At 35.2% G+C, this 27,202-nt stretch overlaps 1 protein-coding gene across 1 annotated transcript; it reads right to left on the bottom strand.

Moving 5' to 3' along the window:
- Positions 1-14,938: 14,938 nt before the first annotated feature.
- LOC103722762 (ras-related protein RABA5e) lies at positions 14,939-26,875 on the bottom strand. Its single transcript, XM_008813436.5, has 2 exons — positions 26,379-26,875; positions 14,939-15,595 (listed from the first exon to the last, which is right to left on the bottom strand). The coding sequence occupies exons 1-2, from the start codon at positions 26,707-26,709 to the stop codon at positions 15,279-15,281; spliced, it is 648 nt and encodes a 215-aa protein (XP_008811658.4). The 5' UTR covers positions 26,710-26,875; the 3' UTR covers positions 14,939-15,278.
- Between the last annotated feature and the right edge of the window lie 327 nt (positions 26,876-27,202).

A 27,202-nucleotide genomic window follows, 5' to 3' on the forward strand; every position in this document is an offset into this window, starting at 1 on the left:
CTGCTTCCCATTCTGGGTTGATTCTCTGCTACTTTCTTGAAGTTAACTCCCTTCTTATTTTCTTTAGACTGATTCTTCTCCTTAATGCTCATGGCATTCATGCTAACCTTTTTGATATCTTCAACTTTAAAGAGCTTCAACTCCTTTTCGATTCTATCATGGAGACTTTCGACGTACTTCATGGAAACTGCATGATCATCGATGGAGATTCTGAGTGAGATTGCTTACTTGTGGAATTTGGTAGTGTAGTCCTAGATAAATTGATCAAACTTCTGCCATAAGTACTGCCACTTGATCTACCATCCTTCTCATGGCTGATAGGATAGAACTATTTCTTTATTAGGTCCTTAAATTTGCTCCATGTCAGATTGGAAATGTTATTGTTTCTTATGTATGAATTTCACCAACTAAGAGCATGGCTAGAAACATTGAGGCAGGCAAAAGTTACCTTCCAGATATTGGAGTATCTATAGATAGTAAAGTAGGCTTCTAACTAGTTTAGCTAGTTATCTAGCTTCTCTGCATCCATAGTTCCGTATATACATGGATCTCGATTCGAGCTTCAACTTTAAAGAATTGAAGAGAGAGATTTTGCGTACCTATAGGTTACTTATCCTCCTCACTAGATGGTGGATCTTTATCTTCAAATATGGGAGATTGCTTCATAACAGGAGTTGCTGGTGCCTGTGCTAAAGGTATCAATAGTTGAAAGACGATCTTGATGAGTTGGGCAATCTTTTTTTTAATTGGGTAAGACGTCTCTTTATCTAATCATCCATCAAGATAGAATTAGTAGCCATACTTGTCTTTATCCTTCGATAAACTTGAAACATGGATATCCCTTCTCTTGATACTTTGTATTGCTTTTGCATTTGGATAATAAACTAAGGCCCCACAAATATAGAAGCTTGAAGCTCTAATACCAACTTGATCCGATTAGAAGAAAGAAGACTTTTCTCAACCTAGTCAACTTGAATCTCTCTAAAAAAATATATAAAAAAAGGTTAAAAATTTTACAAAAGTAGACCTTAAGTTCTCTCTTTTTTTATTATTGATCCATACACATCATAGATACTGTTAGATATATGCCCTAGAAGCCAATCTGGCTGACACATTATTAATTCTGAGATATAGTTTTGTACTTAACTTTATTATTATTGATTAATAAATGGGCATTCTTTTTTATTCATATTATTTATGTGTCTATGAATCGTACAAAAAATTAATAAGATGATGATACATATTCTCAAGAGTTGAGAATTTGAGTCATGTATCATTGATGATTAATTTCTAAATACTTCTGATCAATGGATCATCACGAGGACGGTGATCGATCCGATAAGATCAGTGCACAATTCGCTTTTCTTATGGATGGACGAGATTCGAGTCCATAGTGTAGGGACACTGAGGTGATAGTGCAGGTGCTTTTTAGAGAACAAGGGTACTAAGCGTGATAAAGATAAGAAGTCACTTGGATGTCTATCCACTCGTCAGTGACTTGCTTGATGTTGTAGTAGTATGACTGGTCCTTTGATCTGCGATGCTTCGGCTACTTACAATGAGGTTATTATAGTTTGACTACACATATACATGGTTTCTAGTCATATGGATCCTTGTAGTGTAGATTGGCTGCAGTAGATTTACTATAGAAGTAGGGTATGCACCTACATAGAATCTATCGACCTTGATAGATGAGGAGAGATCCTATGTGATTTATAAGACTGAGTTCGTAAGACCTTGGCTAGGGCAATATATACAGTGGAGAAAGAGTTTTCCACTCTCGAACTCAAGTCGAATAAATTTAGACATATGACAGACAACGGGGTTTGACGAGTTATCCATGACCTCCGATCTATAGGGATCCACGATTGAAGGACTATATCATACGATAACTGCACCTACAGGTTTATCATTCCATTTTGCTGGGTTGCCACTACATGCTGCTAGGTGTCACTGGTGGATGGCGAGACTCACAGGGACCATCTTAATGGTCGATGATCCCTGGTGAGTTGAGTTAGAATTGTTTCAACCTATTGAAAGGAGTTTTCAATGATATTGTGATAGAGATCGCAATATATCTCACTACCAGTCAGAATAGAACCTATGGGGTCACACACATTAGAGGTATTGACCGATCCGATGGTTGAATTGTGATTAGGAATCATAAATAATCAATTTGATTGATAGTTGGTTAACCCGCTAAGAGTTAGTGAGTTGAAGAAGGAATAATTGCAATCAGATTGCAATTTAATTTAATTAATTGGACTTGATCATGAGTCCTACTTGGAGTAGGATTCTTGGAGTCCTAATTGGATTAGGATTTCAAATTAAATTAGAGTCCTACTTGGAGTAGAATTTCTAAAGTCCTAATTGCCTTAGGGCTGAAATTTAATAAGTCCTAATTAGATTAGGATTTTCTTAAGTCCTAATTAATTTTAATCTAATTAATTAAAAGACTCATAATTGGATTAGGATTGAAGAGTTCAATTGAGTCATGGTTCAATTAAATTCTAATTGAATTAGGATTTGGAGGAATTAAAATGGGTGCACATAATCCTATTTTGAATAGGATTGGACCTAGAACTAGTCCTAACCCAATCCCCACTTAATTTGATTAAGTGGGGCTAACCATATGCAAGAAGAGGGAGGGGCATATGCCCCTCTCTTGGCTAGATACGTGAGGGAAAAAAGAGAGGCGACGCCCCTCCTCATTTGAATTAAAAAAGGGGATAAAGATGAGCTCCTAAAATTTAGGAGATCATCTCTATCCACATGCCATAAAAAGGGAGCTTCAAGGGGCTACAAATTTTTATGGTATTTTTCCTTCTTTCACCGTGAACAAGAGCTCCTCTCTTCCTCCTTTCATCCGCCATCAGCAAGAAGGAAAAAAAAGGAGGCGTGCATCTCCTCTTGGACCTTCTTCCTTAGTTCTAGCGCATGGAAAAGAAAAGGCTGCGAAGGGTCTTGCATTCTTCTTCCTAGATCCCTCCTTCTTCTTTCTCCTCTCAAGGCAATCAAAAGTTGATTCAAAAGAGAAGACTTCAGCTATCAATAGCCATCTCTGTAAGGGAGCTAGCACTCCGGGGAGATCCAAAAGTTTCGATTGGTGCTTTACTTCGTGTGGATACCCGTAGAGGCCGGACACGTGTGCGGTTTCAAGCAAACCTTCCATCAAAGCCACGAATATCAGATTTACGGAGACCATATACCCACACAAGGTGAAGTCTGATCTTCCTAATAATATAAAATGATTTAAAAGATTTAATCCTAATCTATCTACAAACGAAGTTTTAAAATACGTTCATGAGATGAACGGGATCTCGCGCATGCCCTTCCGCTGCAATCTGAAAAATTTTTGAAATTTTCTGCGGCTTGTAAGGGATCCTAACAGATACCTAACCCCTATTTATAATAGTAGTGAGGTCTTTCTTTTTATAATTTGGGTCGGATTTCTCTCATAGTTTGAATAGGATTAATCTCTAGAAATAAATATGACTAATAAAATTAATTTTAAAAAACTAAAATTTTATATGGGGTAGATCTCGACTTCTACATCAATTTTGCCTTGTCGCTCTATCTAATTCTTCATGGATTAAAAAGATGACACCTGGTTAAAGTCTTTCTAGAAAGAAGGAGTACTAGTTTGATCTGGTCCATTTTGGGGTGCAAACACTAAAATATTAGCCGGATTCAATCCTTTAGAAGATTTGCCCAAAGTTATAGATCTCGAAAAACTAGCCAATTTCAAAAAAAAAATTATTTGAATCGAGCATCGTATGACCAAGTTATAGTATTCTGAAGTTTGGCATGCGATTTGGCTTCCCAATGCGATGGATCTTGCTCCTGAATCCTATTCAACCCTACTCGTAGTGGCCAAAGTGGTCTACAAAGAGTTCGGTGATTCTTTTAGCTTAGATAGTGACTTATTTAAATACTTAGTACCGAGCTTAAAACTAATTAAGTCTAGCAGCCTGCAAAAATTAAAGCTTCAACTTACTAGAGAAATCTAATGTGGTATGAAACATGGGCATTTACCAAAATGTGTGTCGGTCATTGGATTACCTACTGGGAGAAAGAATGATACTCATATCTTTGGTAGGTTCATGCAGGTGCATAGGCATGCCATTGATATCAATAACTAGAAAGAAGAGAGGATAAATAGTTGGTAATGTGGGTCCTGATATCTGTAATACCGTGGGCTTGAAAGAGAGGGAGGTAGGTTGTAGCCGGATCTATGATTCTACTCTAAGAACTATGAATAAACTAGGATAGTTGAAACAAGTAATTAAGGTTAAATGCAAGTATAATGATAAAGATAAAGATAAAATCACTCATTGTTTCCATCTCTTTGGTACAGCAGGAAGCTATCTAATTGGGAATCAACCAAATGCTGGGTAGAAAATGATCAGGAATATCATATGGAGCTTTTGTTTCAGGTTAAGACCTATTATCCTCTATCTAATTTTGTAAACAAATTATCTTTGACATTGATTTAGTTATATAAGAAAAATTATTAAACTCTACTTATTTAGGTACACAATATGAAATTTCTTTGCATGTAGATGGTTTGTCCATATGATTTCTCATTGTTATTCAGCAACAATCTTGTGGACTACTTCTAATTAGATAACATAGTTACGAGTTGAGATAGTAAAATTCTCTCAAGTGATTGACCAACTATGTCAAGAAAGCGACCGACTATCTCGAGAGATCGTCCGACTATCTCAAGAGAATAACGAATCAGAAGCTTTGGTAATTGAGTTTAAACACTTTTATTCTTTGACATATATGTTACTTACATTAGACTTCCCATATTCATATATATGAGTTTACAACTCGATTAATTTCCGATATGTCTAATTAATGATTTTATAAGCTTTATGCAGATTGTGACTAGGAATGAGTCTATAATAAAGCCTTAATTATTAAAGTTTTCCACTCTAGGAGTAGTCATAACAATGAATTTGTCGTAGTTGCTTTATGACCTTCGAGTATTGCTGAATATTTTGAGCCATTAAAGTTTGACTTTTTTGTTATTTAAATATTGGACTTATTTAAATATTATGTGATTCTGCTACTCGCTTTATGATATTATGATAAGATGTTTTACATGCTTGTGGGCAGAGCTTTCTATGAGTGTGCGGTGATTGTTGTACCCTGACTAGAAATCGCATGTTGGGGATGTGATAAGGGCTTTGCCTAATTCTTTTCTAAAAAAAAAAAAACTAGAGCAGACAACAATGAGATTTATCTCGGCATTGAATCCTAATATTAGTATTCCAAAGTTCCTTCCATCTTATAATAAAATTAACTTTGTTATAACCAGATCTAAAAGAGGTTCTATATGGTACCAAAAAAAAAAACTAAAGTTCTATCATGAAAAAATTCATCTAGTCTTTGAAAGCAAGCTACTAAATTCAGCTATTGCCTAGCCCGCAACGATAAGAAAATAATTTTAATTGAAAAGATGAATGAAGAAGAAAAATAACTTTTATTGATTCAAGAAAAAAAGTCACTCAAAGGTCCAAAAATTCTTTTCCTCGAGCTTTGCTTCCTCTTGAGTAGAAAAGTGGTTTTGATTCCAAAGCATTCAAGACCTATTATCCTATATTTGATTTTGTAAACTAATTGATCTTTAACATTGTTTGAGTTATATAAGAAAATTTATTAAATTCTACTTATTTGGTTACACAATATGAACTTTATTTTCATGTAAATGGCTTGTCCATACTATTTCTCATTTTTATTTAACAACAATCTTGTGGACTACTTCTAATTAGGTAACTTAGTTACAAGTTAAGATAGCAAAATTATCTCAAGCAATTGACCGACTATGTTAAGAAAGCGACCGACTATCTCAAGAGAATAACGAACCAGATGCTTTGGTAATTGAGATCAAAAACTTTTATTCTTTGGCATATATGTTACTTACATTAGACTTCTCAGATTCATGTGTAATGAGTTTATAACTCGATTAATTTCTGATATGTCTAATTAATGATTTTATAAACTTTATGCAAATTGTTATTAGGAATGAGTCTATAATAAAGCCTTAATTATTAAAGTTTTACTCTTCTAGGAGTAGTCATAACAATGAATTTATCGTAGCTTCTTTATATTTATATATGCACATAAACTGTCAAGTGTGATTAAAAAATTATGTCGATAAAACATTAGCTTAATAGGCTTGATATTTTATAAAATTTTCCAATGTTCTTCTTTAAAACCTGCATTAACTATTTGAAGATATCGGAATTTAATACATTCAATGGCATCGTGTTTTGAATATTTCTTAATGAGAAAAAGATTGCTTTTAATACTTTATAATCAGACATAAATATGCCTTAGATGTATTTGATTAGAAAATATATCCTTTTTTCTGATTTTCTTTTTGCAACATTCTTCCGCAAGGTTTTTTTTTTTAATCATTTTGTTTTTGTTTCATGTGTTGCAGAATTTTATATGGATAAGTTTGATTTAATATCAGAGGTGTAATGCTGAGGCAAAGTTAGATGATAATAATTAAATTTATGTTATTCCTATCTTTCTCTCTCTCTTTGTCTACCAAAAAACATGCTGCATCATTTTAGCACTTTGAAAGTTATTATAAGATGGTTTGATGGGCACTATATATAGCAGCATAATATATTTTTAATTCTTTTTGGTTATTTCATAATTTATACTTATCTTATATTATATGTCAAGTAATCAAAGCAACCACTAAGAATAGTCAACTGGACCTTATGAAAAGGTATTTAGTAAATTAATTGATCTGTTATATTATTCATGATTGATTGTTTGTTTTTCTCGTTTATCTTTTAAGTTGGAGGCAGATGAAAAGATGATGCAACAGCAAGCTAAGTCAAAGCATGTCTAGGAATGGGCTTGGGACAATCATAGCAACTTGGCGTTTATGCGATATGGATAGCCTTGATGTGATTGATTTTGAAACATTAATTGACTTATAGATAGAATGTAATATGAAGAAAGATTGACTATATGATACCTAGTGTTAGTGTTGTGGGTTGGTACAAAAACATCTCATTATTGTTTAAGTCACTTCAATTCATATCATCTTCATGCATTTGTTTTTCGGATTATGCTTAATATCTTGCCAACACAATGACAACTTGTTCGATATGCACCTATCTATGTATGCCCAAGCTTCGATCATCAACGTATGTTGAGCTAATTTGTTTATGGTAGATTAAAAGAAAGATGGGAGTTTGCATCTATCTATTGATTATAGGAAGCTAAATAGGGTGACTACGAAGAATAGATATCCCCTGCCTCGGATAGATGATCTATATAATCAGTTGTAAGTTGCTCCAGTCTTCTCGAAGATAGATTTATAGTTTGCTTATCACTAATTAAAAATAAAAGCTGAAGATGTGCCTAAGACTGCATTTTAGACCAGGTATGACCATTATAAATTTTTGGTTATGCCTTTCGGACTAACCAATGCACCTGCTATTTTTATAGATTTAATGAATAGGATCTTCAAGTAGTTCTTGTATCGGTTTGTCATTATTTTTATAGACGACATACTAGTCTATTCTAAAAGCAAGAAAGAATATGAAGATCACTTGAGAGTAGTGCTGCAAACTTTATGAAGATCACTTGAGATGTCGGAAACCAGCTTTCTTGAGAAGAATTTAAAATAATATTTTTTTACCAATATTTTTTAGCATTTGTGAGATTGGAAAAGGAGAATGAATTTCTAGCTCTGCGATAGACAAAAAATATATTAGTGCTAGAATATGTTATTAAGTTTAATGAGCTAGGATGCTTTTGCCCATATGTTATTAAGTCTGAAAGAGACAAGGCTAATAGATTTGAGTAGGGTCTCAGATATGCAATATGGTCTCATTTGTCCTCTCACCTCTTCAGCAACTACAAAGGTGTATTGGAAAGAGCCCTGAAGGTTGTATCAGACTTGAAGAGACCAGAATAAGAGAGGGATGACAAGAAGAGGGTCAAACCAACAGAAAATCAGAATGACGGGTCGATGAACTCTAGGGAAAATTTGAATAAAAAAAAGAAATTTGAGGCTTGGGACTATTGTGGCAAGTTTCATGTTGGGCCTTGTCTAAAGAAGTTGGGAGCTTGCTTTGTGTGCAGTCGGTCGGGACATTTGGCATGGAATTACCCTAACAAAAAAAAAAAAAAGAATGACTCTAGACCTGCTAGATCTACCGATCAAAGACAGAAGGAGGGTGCATGGGTTTTCGCACTGATACAGCAAGATGCTAGTGCTAGTGATGGAGTAGTGGTAGGTATAATTCTTATCAATTCAGTAGATGCTTCTGTATAGTTTGATTCTAGCTCTACGCATTCTTTTGTATCCTCCAAGTTTTCTGCATCTTTGAATTGCATACCTAAAAAACTAAATAAGTCATTGCATGTGCCACTCCTTTAAGAAAATAGTAGTTGTTAATACTGTTTTTAAGAATTGTTGATTCAGATAGGAGAAAGAGAACTAGTAGCAGACTTGGTGCAGCTAGATATGCATGATTTTGATGTTATTCTTGTGATGAATTGGTTAGTTTGAATATCATGCCTATATTGACTATTTTGGAAAAAGAGTAGTGTTCTAGATTCCGGATGAGCTAGAATTTTCTATGCACCCATTGTGAAGCTCATGCAGTGTAAGCCCTCTCTACACATCATTTCTACTATGTGTGCAAAAAAGGTGCTAAGAAAATGGTGCTAGTGTTAGAAGTATTCCTTAGAAGCCAACGTGGCTGATGCATATTTGTAATCCGGAGCATAAATTTGTAATTTGATACTTATTAATAAATAAGATTGGGCAATTTATTTTTCATTCATGTTTGTATGTGTCCATGAATCGTCCAAGAAATTAATAGATGATGACACATATTCTCAAGGAGTTGAGAATTTGAGGCATGTGTCATTAGGGATTAATTTCAAAATACTCCTGATCGATGGATCCATCACGAGGGACGGTGATCGATCCGCTGAGATTAGTGCACAGATCACTTAGTCAGATGGACGAATCTTGAGTCCACGGTGTAGAGACACTGGAGTGATTATGCGAGTACTTATTAGAGAACAAGGTATTGAGCGTGGCCAAAGATAGTAGTCATATGGATGTCTATCCACTCGTCAGTGACTACTTATGCTGCAGTTGTATGACTGGTCCTTTGACCTGCGATGCCTCAGCTATTCACTGTGAGATTGCTGTAGTTTGACGAGCATGTGAACTTGGGCCCTAGCCATTCAGGTCCTTGTAGTGCGGATTGGCTACAGTAGGTTCATTTTGGAATAGGGTTGCATCTAGATGGGATCTATCGATCTTGATAGATTAGGAGTGATCCTATGTGATTTATGAGACTGAGTTCGATAAATTTCTGGCCAGGTATTTTGGAAAAAGAGTTTTTCATATCTCGAACTGGAAGTCGTATAAATTTGACATATGACGGACGATGGGGTTTGACGAGATATCCAGAACCTTCGTCACGTCGGGATCCATGATAGAGGGATTGTATCATATGCTAACTGCACCTAGAGGTTCAGACATTTCATTCTGCTGGGTTGCCACCACATACTGCTAGGTGTCACTAGTGGATTGTGAGACTCGAAGGCATTCACTTGGTGATCAGTGAACCCTGAGAGTAGAACTAAAATCATTTCAGTTCACTAAAGGAGTTTCAGTGATATTGAGATGGAGATCTCAATATGTCTCACTACCAGTCAGAATAGAACCTACGGAGTCACACACATAGAGGATTTAATTAATCAGACTATCATAATTGTGATTTGGAATCACAATAGAAATCAATCATCAATATGATTGGTGATTGAATTAACCCACTAAGTGTTAGTGGGTTAATAGAAGAAGAATTAAGTGGAATTGATTGCAATTGGATTGCAATTGGGCTGATTTAATGAGCCAAATCAAATTGGGTTTGACCCAAATTGATTTGGGTTCATGATTGGGTCAATTTGAATAAACCAAGGTTTGTGCGGATTTTAAAGACAACATGTCATCGTAGGATGAATATGATTTAAGTCATGTTCACACTATGCGGACTTTAAAGTCCACATGGCGTCGTAGGATGCATGCTCCCAAATCAATTAATTCTCCTAATGAGATTAGGAGTCTTAATGTGATTAGAAAATTAATCAATTGATTAAGTGGACACTTGTCATGCATCTATGAGCACAAGGATTGGACACTTGGCATTAATCCAAGGGTGGGTTATAGTCCCATACTTCTAATAAGATTAGGATAAGCCCTAGAACCCATCTATAAAAGGCTTGGGGCATGAACCATAGGAATCATCCTTGATCTCCATGCCTCCTCCCTCTTCCTCTCTTCCCTTCCCACAGCAGTAAGAGAAGACCCTCTTCTCTTGTCTCACGACAGCAAGGAAGCCCTTCTTCCTCTTCTTCCAAGGCGTTGAAAGATTGAAGAAGAAGGATAAAAACAAGGGAGATCAAATCGGGAGCAAGGAAGGAGTTCTTCCTCACGCCACGTAGCCCTTCTTCTTCCTCCTTCTCCACGGCAGCAAGGGGTCTTCATCCTCCTCTTCTTCCACGGTAGCAAGGCTACGAAGATCCACGTGCAGAGCTACCTCCTTCTCTTCCTTACTTGCGAGTAAGGTTGAAGAAGAAAGCATTCTTCTTCAAAGAGGTATGCTGCATAATTTCTTCCATCTCTTTTGATAGTCATGAGAGGTCTTTGCAAGGAGCTAGCACTCCGGTAAGACCTTATCTCAGATGATTAGATCCTCGTGTGGATACCTGTAGAGGCCGGACACGTGTGCGGCTAAACTAGGAACCTAGAAAGATCATTAGGCTGCGGTGTTTTACACCTGCAGAATTTTTAAAGATGAGATCTTCAAATCTATAACTTCTGATTTTTGTTTCAGTTTTATAAATCTTAATCAACCCTCCTCAGATCCTAATCTTCCCTCCTTAATGAGTTCAAAGATCTTCTGGATTTGGATCCAGAAAAATTTTTGAATTCTACGATCCGAGGCACGTTCATATGATGAACGACGTCCCGTTCGAATTCTGCTGCGAGCATCACATCGAACGGGGCGTAACTCAGCAGCTAGGCCTATCTAACCTATGTAGTAGATACTCAAAAAAAATGAGGTTAGATGATATTCCCATTGTTATAGAATATTTAGACATTTTTTTTCTAATTGTCTACTTGGGCTAGTAGAGCTAGTAGCCATAGTCGCTTTTGTCCTTTGATGTACTTCAGGTACTGATAGCCCTCCTCCCATCTACTTGTACCACTTATATATCTGGACCACAGATTAAGGTCCGCACAGTTGTAGAGGTCTAATGCCTTGAGGAGCAATTTCCTCAACCCGCTTAACTTGAATCTCTCAAAAAAAAATTTAGAAAAAAAGAGAATCTGGCAAAAGGTCTAGGTCCCTTTTTTTCCATTGATAAAATAATAATCTAGGATATAGACTCTATTTATACTCGTGAGGTCGTCCGTGCACAATGTGGGTTGGATTCCTCTTGCAGTTAAAACATGTCATAATTTTTCTGAATAGACATAACTATTGGAAATAAATATAAAAAGACTAAAATTCTACAAGAAGTAAATCTTAACTTCTATATCAACTTTACCAATATACACTCTATCTAATTCTTTCTGGATTGAGAGATACGTCCTATCAAATTCTATCCTAAAAAGAAAAGTTTTGATTTGGTTGGTTTGTTTCGTGGCTCAAATGGTGAAATTTGGTGCTAATCGCTTGGCGCCGCATCTTCTAGGGGGTAGCACCATGTCATACAACTTGAAAAGTTACCTTATTTTTTTTAAGAAAAAAAGGTTATCTTAATTGAGTATTGTACATCTAAGTAATGGCCTTTAACGTTTAGCACATTATTTGGTTTCTCTGCAGTAGCTGAGTGGTCCGCATCAAGCCTATCAAAATAAAACTTACCTAAAATGACTAACAACAACTTTGACTGACCTAAAATACCAAGAAAAAGATGGAATTGAGATCTGACTAGATGGAATTTTCCTTTCTTTGTGACCTTTCCAATGAGCCTTAAAGCACTAGAATTAGACCTATGGTTGAAAACTTGTACTGGATTTTCTTTGAAGAATGTAGGTTTCGGTCAACGCATACGAACCAACTTGCAACTTAGTTCAATCCATCTTTTCCTGATAATCCAAAGCTGCTTGGCATCAATTTGGTATATACATTGTCTATTTACAAGGAGAAACAACAAATCTCTATAGTTATTCAATAATTTTTCCCTTCTAACTTTGCCTTTCATTCACAATTTCATTCTTATCTTCCCATTTCCCATCTATTAAAAATATGAGTACTCCCCTTTTCCCGTTGTGTTTACACTAGGAGGCACATGTGGATTCGAGAAATGCAAACCAAGGCCATCACTCCAGCCCACAAACTCGGTATCTGAACTTGATGATGTATGGAATGGGGATGGATTCTAACTAAAACCCACCGAGGCTTTCAAGTTGGGTCTGATTTAAGATTGTTAGACCTGCTCCAACCCACACAAATGATCCAGTTTACTACACACATATACATACATACATACATATATGTGTGTGTGTATTATAGATATACACATATGTATATATGTATATGTATTTGTGAGCGTGTAAGTGCATACATACACATATAGAGGCTGACATTCATACGCAATAATAGTTTTATTTATATATCCTTAAATTTCTAAATTCTTATTATATAAAAATTTCTTATATAATTTAAATGAGAAAAAAGAATGATATTTAGAACATGTTTGATAATTTACACTTGAGTTTAAGTGTATCTTTTTAAACTTTACTAAACTGCTAAATGCATATACTCAATCATTCAGTAGTGAATGATGGACACCCATCCAACCTGAACCTAATATGCATTTGTATTACCCGAATCCATTTGTATTACCCAAATCCAGACCTAACCCGATCTATCCACAAATCAAGTATGGAACAAATGATAAAACCCAACGTCTCAATCGATATTGGTCTGGATTTGGTGGCACCCTCAAATTCAGTCACTGATTAGACCGAGTATAGCAGCCTGTGAGATACATTCTTGACATTAGCTCACTGCAAGAAATCTATGAGACATGCTACCATCATAATAGCGGTGGCAATTTATGACCCGACTCATCAATCTGAAATGCAACGATCCGCTTTAAGTAAATTTGGATTTGACATAAAAGGATTTGAGTTGTAAATGAGTCAACCTGCCTAAACTTATTTATTAAATGGGTTGGATTCAGGTTCGAACCTTTGACCTATTTAATAATTAGGTTGGATTATGACTCGACCCATTTAACTAGTTTAAAACCTATTTAACCTATTTGAAACCTACTTACTCTATTTCTGACATGTTTAACCCGACTCGCTTAATCTATTTAAATCTATTTAACCCGTTAAAAATCTGTCTAATCTATTTAACCCGTTCAATCTAACTTAACATGTTTAGTAAATGGCTTACGTGGATTAGGTCGGATTAACTGTTTAATAAATAGATCAAATTCATATTTAAGATTTTGACCTGTTTAACAAACAAGTCGGATTTGGATTGATAAATTTTTTATCCACATTCAACCCGATTTGTATCTGATCCTACCCGACCCGATTGCCATCCCTAATTCTGACTCACAAATATGTTCTTATATGACCTTGCACACCACAAGACAAGCATGACGAAGAGTGCATTGGTTGATATTATGCGCACACCAACAATTATCTTGCTATGTGACAAAATTTCTTAGTACAAATCATAAAATTTGTTGCCATACACAAAGGTTGATTTATTATAAAATTGTCCAATCAGCATTTGCAAGTTGAATTAACTTTTCCGTGTACATAACCAATGCACTTTTGAGAAATGCAACAATTGTGCCAATTAAGGATAGTGGGGCAGAATCAACTAAAATGGTGAGGACATCAACATATAGATTTAAAAAGACTTTAAGCTCCGTTTGAAGTAGCTGTTGACAGTAAAGCTTTTAAAAGTAAAGTTTTTGAAAGTAGAGCTTTATAAAGTAGAGCTTTTATAAGAAGTTGTTTGATGTTTGCTAACTACATTTCTAAAGTATTGTGCCACTTTAACATATGTTTAAAATACTTTTGGTATGACAAAATGACCATAAAGAACATTGCATATTTGCATACAGCAAAACATAATAAAATATAATATGTATTAATACATAAATATATAATATAGTATAATAGTACTGTAATATAATATAATATTATTATAATATGGTAATATAATATTGTATACTATAGCATAATAATTTAATATAATATTAAATTATTTAACATAACATATCAATGTATTATGATATAATGTAATATAATATTATATTTATAGTATAATACAATAACAAATATATAAAATATTATAATTATTAGCGTAAATTAAATTTTTATAATATAACAAATTTTCTAGCTAAATGATAAAATTGTTTCAACAATTATTAAAGGAACATTTTATATAATTATTATATTTTATCACGAATTTTGGTAAAAAAATAGCTTTCCGACCGAGCCTAAAAGTATTTTTCCAAAAAGCTCCAAAATAAAGCTTCTCCTAAAAAACTGTTTTTAGCTTTCTGAAAAAACTAAAACAGCTTTTCGAATTTTTTACCAAACACTCCTATTTTATCAAAAAGTACTTTTGGAGGAGCAGAAAGTACTTTTTGCCGCTCCAAAAACTCTCCTAAATGAAACCTTAGTATATATCTTAGTAAAAATTTACAATAGAATATATCACGGATACGATGTCTAAGAAAACGTCTTAGCAAACCTACAGTGCCACTAGATGCACCACTTAGTTTGGATGACTACTGGAGGATTTATAAAAGCCAGTACCAAATGGTCAGGATAAAAACTGATAAATAGGCTTATATGGAAGAGATAACATCTGTGATTCAGAGTTTAGACACCCTGTGAGCAAAAATAACATAATATAAAGCATACAAAAAATTTAAAACAAAAATGTATATTTAAGTTATGGTGCCATCAGTCCATGATGCTCGCAACAAGATAAGATGACAAACAACTCTCCATTATAAGCAAACTAATAACCATCTCAATCTTATTGAACCATGACAAGTGCATGCCATGGTTTACGCAGCACAACAATTTAGCTCTAGTGGCAACATATAAGAACCTGCTAACAAACTTTCAGCAAGAAAACCAAAATTCATTCTGTATTTAGAATTAACTGACCAGCTATGAGAATGCTCTTTAACACACTGTACCATTTCTTGGATTAAAACAAGCAACTTTAGCAGCAAGAAAACCTGTTGAAAGTTTGTTTGGACTCATCAGTGCCATTGCTGGTAAGGCTTACCCTATTCAGAGACAATTCTTCTTTATAGGAATCGGAATTCAAGACCTTCCTGCTGATATTGTTGTATATCTCCCCGATAACAATCTCAAAGGCCTTCTTTACATTTGTAGAATCTAGGGCTGAGGTCTCAATGAAAAACAGCCCTTCAGCTTCTGCTAAGCTTTTACCATCCTCAACCGACACTTCTCTAATATTCTCTAAATCACATTTGTTGCCAACCAGCATCCTTGCAACGGTGGTGTCAGAATGTGCTGCAACATCATACAGAAATGAGACGTCTTCGAACTAAAATGGTCTTTCCACTAAACAACACAAGGTAAAAATTATCTGATGCATAAAAGAATGATGAGACAGCAACTTTGAACTATACTTTCCGACACCAACACCACACAAGAAAAGCATCAACATTGCAAAGAAATACTCTGGAGTTCACAAAGTCAAAGAGTTCATCAATAGGAGATCATCTACTTTGTAAAATAAGCAACCAGCATTCAAATCCAATTGTCAACAACTATCTTCATGCTCAAGATAGATGTATCCAAAAACATATCTTCTATGATGCGATGACATGGCAACTAGAAGGCATCTATGTACGTCTTGCAAGTTTGAGCAAAGTGAATTGCTCGAGGCTTTCCAGATATTGACAATTGTCCTTGCTACTAGCCATTGCTAGCCATTTCATGTAACCCATATATTTGGAGATTGACCTCCACTGGTATAGGCTCTTGTCAAGATCCAAATCAATGGATAGAAACTGAAAAACACAAGGCTATCAAGAAATAATGAAAAGTAACAGAAAAAAGATCACGGAAGATCCCTGGGCATTAAAATTTTATCAAAATAAAATAACTCATCTTTTGGTGTTCAGGGTTTTGGAGCATTTCATTTCAAAAAAAGATCCCTGGAAGAATTGGAATTTGATGCAATTTTTTACGTTCTAAAGATTACTTGAAACAAATCATCAAGTATACATAGCCGATATAACTCAGGACATTTATAGGTTGCAAGACATGCTTTGTCAGTATGATTATTTCAACACATGGAACTGTGCATTTTGTTATATTACTATCTATTAACTTTCCAGGACTTTGACTTTCACCCATGGTAGTTGGAATATTCTACCTAGGGTAACACACACTTCAGAATCTTCCCAGAATCTCGAACCCCTGTTTGCTTTCTAAATGTTTCCTAACTGAAGTGTTTCTAAAGAATTGGCTTCCCCACACACACACACGCAGCTCCTTTCCTTCTCCTACACCCACTTCTGATTCTGGCAACTATGTTTTCACCACACAAGCATGTGCATCCTTTTTCTTTCCATCTTTTCTGACATGGCAAAATTGCATTTAGTGTATATATAATCAAAATTTGAACATTGTAGTTCTATTTTTGTCCTTCAAATGTTCAACTAAAGATGTTGAAAATTGGGTCCAGAACAAGCAAACCAAGAGTACAACACAGAAGGCAGAATTTACTACTTGCTTACAAACTATGAATATTTCATGGAACAGTCAGATTTGCTTAGATTCTTAATATGCCATCTGTTGATTATATGTCTCTTTTTTTTAAGTTATCAGGACAGTAAATCATAACATTTGTTCTTTTTACATATTTAATTTCATATTTTGGAAATGTTGCTTCTCTGTTCTTGCATCTTAAAGTGCTCCTCCCACTTGGGGCTTTTAAAGAGGCAGATATTCATGTAATTTTCTACACATGCCGCAAACAAGAAATTTAATGATAACAAATCAGCAGTGTTAGAGTCATAGTTCCTTCAGGGTCAGTCATCCCTAAAGAAAAGAATTTCAAAATTTCTCTCAGTCCTTTCCCACTTTTACATGAAGCACTTTGTTTTGTGATTTTGTATTTACTACTAATGTTCATGTCGAGTGTGAAGCTTGGCGCAATGGAAATGTTGTTTTATTGTGACCTGGAGATCATGAGTTCGAAACATGAAAATAGCCTCTCTGTATGTGGGGTAACATTGTGTTCGTCTGACCCCCCAAAAATCTTGCAATGGCAGGAACCTCGTGTAATGGGCCAGCCACTATTGTTCATACACTGCTTCAAAAACTCATTCAGTACCTTAGAATGTAACTTTGAGTAACTAAAACCTATTCTAATGCCAATTCCAAAAAAATGACACACCTATTGTGATCATGTCTATACGAGTATCCTAGTCAGAAATGGATAGCAAACTTCACATAGGATATATTGGATATAGTTGGGTTGAAAATTGAATGAGAGTTGGTGAAACCTGAGGTATGTAGAAATTTTTCAATGTGTCTATGTTAATAATATAACCAACGATCACTTGATAGAAGTGGGTGAATTTCCATCTAAGGATCAATGCACAAGTAAGATAATGAAATGTTGTATGAACAAAAATGATCAAGAGCTTGAAGATGAGATGTTGAAGGTGACACCAAACAAGTTATGCACGGGCTCATAACAAGAGATGAAAGGCTGTTTATGTTTGGCATGGGAAGATAAAGAATCATGAACAAGACTTGATGCCAAGAAAAATGCCCAAAAAAGTAAACCAAAATCCAAAAGGACCTCCAGTTGAACCGCCCTCTTCTCATTGAGAGACAAAGAAGGTTTTGTCCAGTTTTTCCCTATATAATTATGAGTTTTAATTACCTATCCAAGAGCACATGTACCATTTTTGCCTTTTATTTAGTAAGATAGTATAGTAACATGCTACTCTTCCTAGGCTACACCTAAAACTTTACTTATAGTTTATTTTGTCTTAAGATTAGTTAATATAAATAGAAATCTTATATTCAAAAAATACATAAAAACCACCCCAGTAAATTATCTTCATTTTATGGCCAGTATTTTCCATGTTATATAATCTTTCAACCCATAGTGTGATCATTTTTTTAAGCAAATGTCCTTAAAGAGTTTTCCTTGAGATAATTTATAACTCAACTACAGGTATTGGATGCTTGGTAGCAACACCGATATCTATTTATTTAAGAAATTTGGCTCTCTAACAACTTGATCTAACCTAATGGAATAAAAAATATTTTGCTTATATACATTGACATAATTCCTAGTAAATGCAGCAAACAATAGATTACATAGCAATGAAAGTATTCAGCAAAATAAAGCATCCATTTGGGTTCCCAAGGCATCCTTTTCATAACCCCAATGGACATAAAACATTAATCAAATAAATTGAGTAGGCTATGAAGCCAAAAGGCATTTTAGTGGACCTAAAAACTGAACAAATTCAGAAAGATGTGATTGTTGGAAATTCAACAAATGGGTACCAACAATCAAGAATCAAAATAGAAAAAAAGGAAATGAAATGAAACATTAAACCTGAAATAGAGTTCTAATAGTTCTAAATTTAGCATAAAATTTATAAGACTAGGTGACAGTTTATCATGCAATAGGTGGAGCACACGTCCGGTCTCAATTTTTTGTTTAGCTTAGACCAAGATTCATTAAACCAGTATTGGGAGTTGTACCTGCCTGCAACTGGTTCGGTATGTACCAATATATATCATACCAAACTGAGGCATATAGGAACCAAGTGAAGGGAGAGGGAGAGGAAGAGGGAGAGGGAGAGGGAGGGAGAGGGAGAGAAAGAGGTCGAGGCCTTCAGATCCATGAGCGGGACCCAGAGAAAGAAGACTCACTTGGCTGGGACATCATTGTCATCATTGAAGGATAGAGACTGGAGGAGGAGGCGAAAGAGGGAGAGAGAGGGGAAGTGATGGCTTTGTGGGGACTTCAAGAATTTTGAGCTAGCCAATATCTCCGGATCTAGCAGAGGGGGCTGAGAGAGGACTCGCCTGGCTGGGATGCCGTCATCATTGTCTGACATGGATGGGGATGCTATTGAACAACATTATCGGAGGATAGAGGTTGGAGGAGGGAGAAGGCGAGGGCTTCGGGGGTGTCGAAGAGCCGGAGAGGGATTTTAGGGAGGGATTATTCGCATATTAATTCGACAAGCTGAAACGTGCTAATAACCATCTGGTCCAATTTGGTACGTCCCAAACCAGCTGGTATTGGCAGAGTCAGTGAACCATGGCTTAGACTATATGTCATCTGAAAGTAGCCATAGATGATGAAACTTATGAATTGAATCCTTCAATCCATATTTCCACTAGACAAATGATACAAGTTTGCTTTTGTTATATGCTTAACAAAGTGACTTAGGCAATGACTATAACTCAAGTTCATGAGTGATCTATGGTTCAACCAGAAGTTCCATGGACATCCTACATCGCCACACTCAAAAAATGAGTCCTCAGTAAGCACTTTCAATTATACAACAAAAACTGTATAATAGGAGTTCTTTCTATGAATGCATGTCAACTAAGGATGGTCGGGAGTGCATGTGCTCTTGCCCATTATCCAAATAAATTGTATTTACCCATTGAAACATCATTATAAGTTTAATCATTGGAAGACTAGAATTCCACGATCAAAAACTAATTAATGGGCTTTAGAAACACCTTCCACTAAAAAATATAATAGCTTCTTTGACAAAACCTTTGTTCAAATAATCTGCAAGAACTTATAATTATCTTACAAATTTAATTTTACAACAATGATTTAGAACTGATATAAATATCAAGCTTTACTCTTATACTAAATTAATGTTACTTGGAGTCAACAACTTACATCAGCATAAAGTGGTGGCACTTGGCATTGTTTATTAACGACTAGAATCCTATTAAAAGACACTTTTGTGCAATTTATGGCATTTTCACAACCAACTTTAATGCTAAATAAAGTTTTGCCTCAAAAACTTCTCATGAAGTGTTATTCCTTTTCTTTTAATTCATCAACATACCATGGTATGATTACCATGTGTTTTTTTATAAGAACCATGGAATGCCGAACCATATTGAACTGCCCGATTTAGATGGTATCGAACTGTATTGGGCTTGAACAGGCATGGTTCGGTATCTCAATCCGTTAAATGCATGGAACTAGTGCAAAGCTTCTAATACCAGTCTAAACTGCCTGGTTCCAAGTGGTTTGAGTGTCGAATAGGTCCAATAACATTTAAAACACCACCCGCTCGGCGCCCAAGTAGTCCGACTCCATTCTAGAACTTGCACTCGCCTTGCATGACCTCTCCATTGCATGCAACAATTCCCTGCTAGTTTTTTTTTCAAAAAAAAAAAAACTTTTCGCTGCCACTTGCTACCAACACCAACAACGATGCCAACGATAATGGGGGATGACACTGGCCATCTCCCAAGTGGCTCCCTCTCCTCTCGCTCTCTATCCCCTCTCTTTCTCTCTCTCCCCCCTCCCCTTCCTCTCCCTCTTCCTTCCCCTCCACCTAGTTCCGGTACACCTCGGCTCAGTATAGTATGGAACCAATACTGTATTGTACCACTAGCTGGCCATTACTATGCCCAATACCGGCACAACAACCCTTGATGAGAACCAACATCAACTATCTAGTTTAGTCTAACAGACAACAACATCTGATAATATTATATATTTTAAAAAATATTTACGTTGTATGAAAGTACCATGGAGTTGATATTACAGATTGAAGTATCAGACATTTTGGGATGGCTATGCACCTGACATTTGTGCAAATTGTCCATGTAACAATGCTTATCCATCTCTATCCATCAATAATTCCGAACTTTTTTTCTTAGTTACAGCATATTAATTCCCATAGTGAAGTAATATCGTAGGCACTGGTTTGCTAATCGATAGAAGTATGTTAGCATGCATCTAAGTGATAAATGGTATGGGCTAAGCCAACAAATTTAGCTTCCAATGTGTACCGAAATGTTCAATTTGCTTTGTCAACTTCTAGATAAAGCAATGCTAATGAAGGCATATCTATTGGTGGCTTTAGTTTCTTCTGAGTGTTAGATAGCTAAGATCTATATGTTCCTCTAGACAAACAAGAAAATCCATTTAAGTCTGACCTATTGTCAGTATTCCTTTCAAATTAAGCACCATAAAGAGCTTTCCATTTGATCTCCATGCAGCTTACTAATTTGCCAACTTAATCTTCCTATAGCATGAGTTAAATGCCACACTGAACAAGGTGTAAAAGGCTTATAAAAGAACATTTAATTTGGGATATGTTAATACAGATATATTATTTGCCTAGGTTTTTATAAAGACAACATTTGGATTAAATTATTCATTGATTGATCCCTAACTGTAAAACTTGAATTTATAAAGAGTATTTTCTATCAAAGAAAGCATTGGCTTCTCTGAGGTATTTAATATCAAAATCATCTAAAAGATTGATTTTGGTCTTGATTATCTATAGTTATATTTGCACCAAGTATAAAAATATCATCTATATAAAGACATATATGAATAGTCCCATCATCAATTCTACCATTCATTTGCATATGCTATTATTTTAAAATCCAAACCATCAGTTATAACTTATCAGATCTTCTCTGTCACTCATTTTGGGATTTTCTCACCCCATGATCTAATTACCTTTAATATAGCAAACAAATTTCATGCCTCTGTTTGAAGGCAATGAACCCGTTGGCAAGCATGCGTGCATAGATTCTTGGTCCAATGTTTGTTAATTCCTAGCCATAATCACTCTTCATATTTATCATCTGTTCTATCTGTTTTTAGCTTGCATTAATTAAGAACCATTTATAACTATTTTTTAGACAAATCAAGTGGCAAAAGAAGTAACAAAGTGTTAATAAACATGCTAACCTGTTGCTATCAATGGCCTTCTCCAAGAATGATAGCATCAAAATATGTTCAAGAGGTCATTTTCATAATAAATATCACTATTCGAAGGGAGACTAACCCTTGACCAAAAGTTGTTCTCTCCTGCAACTTTTTTTCATTTGGCTTGTCATTTTTGGTTTAGGCCCCGTTTGGGAGAGCTGTTGGCGGTAGAGCTTTTGGAAGTAGAGCTTTTCGAAGTAGAGCTTTCTGAAATAGAGCTTTTGGAAGTAGTTGTTTGCTGTTTGGTAACTATATTTCTAAAATGTTGTGCTACTTTAACATGCATTTGATAAACAAACTGAGAAAATACTTTAGGTACTACAAAATAACTATAAAGGACATTGCATAGTATTATACAACAGAACATAATAAAATATAATATGTATTAATACATAAATATATGATATACTATAATATTACTGTAATGTAATATAATATTACTATAATATAGTAATATAATATTGTATACTATAGCATAATAATTTAATATAATATTAAATTATTTAACATAATATATTAACATATTATGATATAATGTAATATAATATTATATTTATAGTATAATACAATAATAAAGGTATAAAATATTATAACTATTAGCGTAAATTAATTTGTCATAATATAACAAATTTTCTAGCTAGATAATAAAACTGGTTAAACAATTATTAAAGGGGCATTTTGTGTAATTATTATATTTTACTACGGGTATTTTAGTAAAAAAATTAGCTTTCCAACCGGGCCTAAAAGTGCTTTTCCGAAAAGCTCCAAAATGGAGCTTCTCCCAAAAAGTTGTTTTTAGCTTTTTGAAAAAGCTAAAACAACTTTCCAAATTTTTTACCAAACACCCTTATTTCTTCTAAAAGTGCTTTTGAAGGGCCAGAAAGTGCTTTTTGGACCTCCAAAAGCCCCCCCAAATGGGACCTTAGGTCGCAATACCCATTTAACATAACTATACTTCAAACTCTCTAGCATTAGTGTTTCTTCATTTGTCAGCATTGTAAACTTAATCTTCATTGTATATATATCCTTAGAGAAAGAACTATATCTTGAATTTCATTTTTGACTCTACCTCACCTAAAAAGCTAACCTTAAGTTACTATTTGGGTTCCTTGGCCTTGGATAAGTACCCAAGATTTGCACGTTGCACAATCAATGTTGAACTAAACACACGCCCGTATGGGTCCTCACATATTTCTCTTATTTAAATTCCAGCATATTTACAAGTTAAAGGTCCAAATCAAATTAAATTCAATCACAAACATTATGATCAGCTCTTTACATAGCTCCAATAGGGCTTGTGATTTAGTGTCTGCTAGTCCATGTAGGCCATGACCAGGTTTGCTCTAATTCTTTTCGGAATGACCCACAAGCTCACCAAAAGAATAGGCAAAAATTATTGCTTGTGTCCTTGGTCCTGTGTAACTACCCATGGTCTCTCCAACATACAATGGACTCAATCGACCCCAAAGAAATTAACATGGAGTATACCATGTACATAAGAAATCCATGCTTTCTTTTTACTACTAGATTCAATTTGTTGTAAATAAAGTAGTGTTATTTCATATATGATGCCATCATATTCAAAAAATTAATTAAATTCATAAGATGTGTATTCACCACCCTATCGGACCTTAGAATTTTTTTTATCCATTTGATATTTGAAATTATAATTTATAAGCCTTCATCATCTTTAATGTTTCATCTTCAACACCAATAAAGTTAACATAATAAAACTTAGAGTGGTCATCTTAATTGTTAGCTACAGGAAACAGGGATCGAAGAGACTAGATTGTGTGAAAAGATAAGATAAATGGGAAGTAAAGACTAAAGAGAAGGGCTGGATCCAATTTTGCATTTCTTCACAGGACAGCGCCAAAGTCTAACAACCCACAGTTTAATGCTGAAGGACCAATGACTGCAAATACCCTATTAAACTTAACTATGACTATATATCCATTTCGGACCAACAGCAATCTAGTAAATTCCTTATGACAGGCATAGAGAAAACATGCCGAAGTGCCAGGAAATTCCAAAATGAGGGACCAGAGATGCTAGAAATGTTTTTGATTCAAAACGGATATCAGAATTTTCTTTGACCTGATTCTTAGCTGCAAAATACAGCAGATAGGAATAGGAATAAATAAGGTTAACAGAGAAGCAGAAAAGAAGGAAAGAATAGCTGAAGGCTGATTGATGAAGATTTGTAGCAAGCACTGATTCAGATTTATTTGGGTTTGAACTTCTGACTGAAGAAAACAGAGAGAATAAAAAAAGAAGATACAAGAGGAATAAACAGATGGGCCAAAGCCCATTATCCCTTAGATTTTGTTCACAAGAAATTCAAAAAAGAATTGGGTTTAACAACCCACAGTTGTATAAAATTATTTAACCTTTACCATGGATTGCCAGCATTGCCTATTAGGAGTCCTCAACTACTAATGGTTACATAGAATCGAAGCCAATTACATAAATCCAAATAAACCCCTCAGTTTATGAACTAGATAGAAGGAAATCAATTAATGGAGGACCCTGAATCAAAATAAAAGCCATATCACTAGATTTCCTCATTAAATCTGAATCAAAATTTATTAAAATGGACTCAAGCAAAGATAAACATAGGGAAAGCAAGATCCAGTCAAAGCTTTTTCAATCACAATTTTTTCCTTGACCAGCAAGGTCTATCTTTATACTGTATCTGGCTGGTTCTTTGCTGATATCTTATCAAATAATTGAACATCCTCACCAACTCAACCAATAATAAAACAGGATCTAAGTAATATTATAATTATTAAGTAAATCCATCATGTATATATATATTCCAGTCTTCTGCACATGCTTTGATTCTAATGCTTGCCATAACTCATATGAACAATAGTAGAACAGTGACTATTATAAAAAACAAGAAGGAATGTGTCTGTCCTAAAGAAAATCAATTTGGCATGACTTAACATCCTAAATAATAAAAGGATCAATAATTATCATGAGACTTTCACTTTCAACGGCGGCAAACATGACTTCCTTCTCATTTGGAAGAATAGGTTCCTTCATTCAGGTTTTGGTTCTTTTGTTTGATTTTTTAGAGAGTGAAGAAAGAAGAAGGAACATCTTAAGACATTTAAAACCCCCAACGTTGGCAGCTCTTGGAGAGGATGATGCTAGTGGAGATATTATCTTTCCTTCATGTGACTTGTGACCATCTAAAATTGTTTATATTCAACTAATTTCAAAATGTTAGTTAACCTGATCCATCTAAGGTGTGGCTGGTCATTTTTCCCCTCAGGCATATCAGGGAACTTCTCTGTTAAGGCATTAGCCAGTTTAGTAAAATAATACTACGCAGGCACATGGACCAAAAGATTAGAAGTGACCATAAACTATATTCTTGAGCTGGATATTTCAAAATAAACAAATAAAATAAAATAAAAACTATACAAGCAAAAAAATAAAGGAAAGCACTATAAACCTGAATGAGAATTTTATTATAATATGGTCTATTCCAAGCAGTACCGAGGGTCCTGATAGCCCGGATTATGCAGGTCATAAGCCAGATTTGCAAAATCCATCCTCTGCATAATCCATCCCAAGAATATATAGATCGAAAAAAATTATGTTTATATCAAGACCAGATTCTCATTGGCTTGTGCCTAGACCACAGCTTTCCACAAGCGCATTCATTGTTTCTTGATGTGGACAAGTGAAACAATCTCTCTCTCTCTCTCTCTCTCTCTCTCTCTCTCTCTCTCTCTCTCTCTCTCCCGAAAATATTTTCTATGTTGTTGTTCTGAATGTACTTTTTCAAGGTTGAAGTTCTTTTTTTTTTCAAAAAAAGAAAAACTTTAGTTAAGAACATATGATAGATCAACATACAATACATGCAAAGCACCCCAAGATGAGGAAATCAAGAAATACAAATAAACTCATTTCTAGTTAGTCAAAAATAAATGCATTGACAATATCAATTCAACATGTTCGTTTTGGAATAAAAGTTCCATCTTTTATGTGCAAACAAATAAATTACCAAATACATTGTTTTGAAAAAAGTGAAACTTTAGTATCAGCATCTACCATTTCATCAATGAATAATGAAAAATAAAAACAACCAGTAGAAGAAATAGATCCAAATCAAAACAACCCTTGACAGAGAAAGAACAGATCTACCGCATAACACTTCGCAAAGCTCTCACCTTTACTCTTCCTTTGAACAATTTTCACAATGCTCCAACTAAAATTAGCAGCAGATAGACCAATACTAATAAGAACACCAGCAATTAGAAACAAAAATAGAAGAAAAGAAGACAATGGTAGGTAAAGATGGGATCTTTGGCTTACTGCTGAGCTCCTGGAGCCAGCGGGAGACGCTGTCGAAGGTGGTGCGGCGGGAGATGTCGTAGACGATGAGGGCCCCGACGGCGCCGCGGTAGTAGGCAGAGGTGACGGCCCGGAAGCGCTCCTGGCCGGCAGTGTCCCAGATCTGGGCCTTGACCTCCTTGCCGTCGATGTCCACGCTCTGCGTCTGGAACTCCACCCCAATGGTGGCCTTGGAGTTGATGTTGAACTCGTTCCGCGCGTACCTCGAAAGAAGATTCGACTTCCCAACCGCTGAGTCGCCAATGATCACTATCTTGAAGAGGTACTCCTCTCCCTCCTCCACTTCCTCCATTACTCCTAAAAATCCCTCCTTTCTTCTCTTCTTCTACTCTCCTTCTATGGGAGGAATCACCTTCTACTCTCTTCTGCTCTCCTTCTACTCTCCTTCTACTCTCCTTCCCCCAGAAGCCAAGATGGTCACTGGATTTCCTCTCTCAGGCCTCCTGGATTATTAGCTCACTGTTTTGGTGCCAAGACAGATCAGTTAAATGGTGGTGCGCTGGAACCTGGGGATTTTGTGAGGGACGCCTCTGCCCTTGCAATGGTACGGCTGTCATCGCTATAATTTCCACTTTGCATACCAAAGACGCCAATTTTTATTTCTTATTTTTTATTTTTAAAAGTAAAATGATAAAAATCAAAATAAAAAATATGTTTGCTACTTTTTTTTATTTTAGAACTTATGTTTTAAAAAAATAAAAATAAAAAAATTTTGCTTTCAATATTTTTGAAAATTAAAAACTCATGCTTTTTTTATCACCACCAACACCCCCTCCATCATCAGG

This window comes from Phoenix dactylifera, chromosome 4, assembly GCF_051530095.1.
Source record: "Phoenix dactylifera cultivar Ajwa chromosome 4, Ajwa_hap1_PhDact_Kaust_v1.1, whole genome shotgun sequence".
In the NCBI taxonomy this organism is placed as follows: Eukaryota; Viridiplantae; Streptophyta; class Magnoliopsida; order Arecales; family Arecaceae; genus Phoenix; species Phoenix dactylifera.

Bases quoted from the DNA above. Each gene is read 5' to 3' on its own strand.
- LOC103722762 (XM_008813436.5), bottom strand. From the start codon at position 26,709: ATGGAGGAAGTGGAGGAGGGAGAGGAGTACCTCTTCAAGATAGTGATC. The intron at 15,596-26,378 runs GTAAGCCAAAGA...ATGATGTTGCAG, and splicing joins CTGGCTCCAGGAGCTCAGCA to CACATTCTGACACCACCGTT.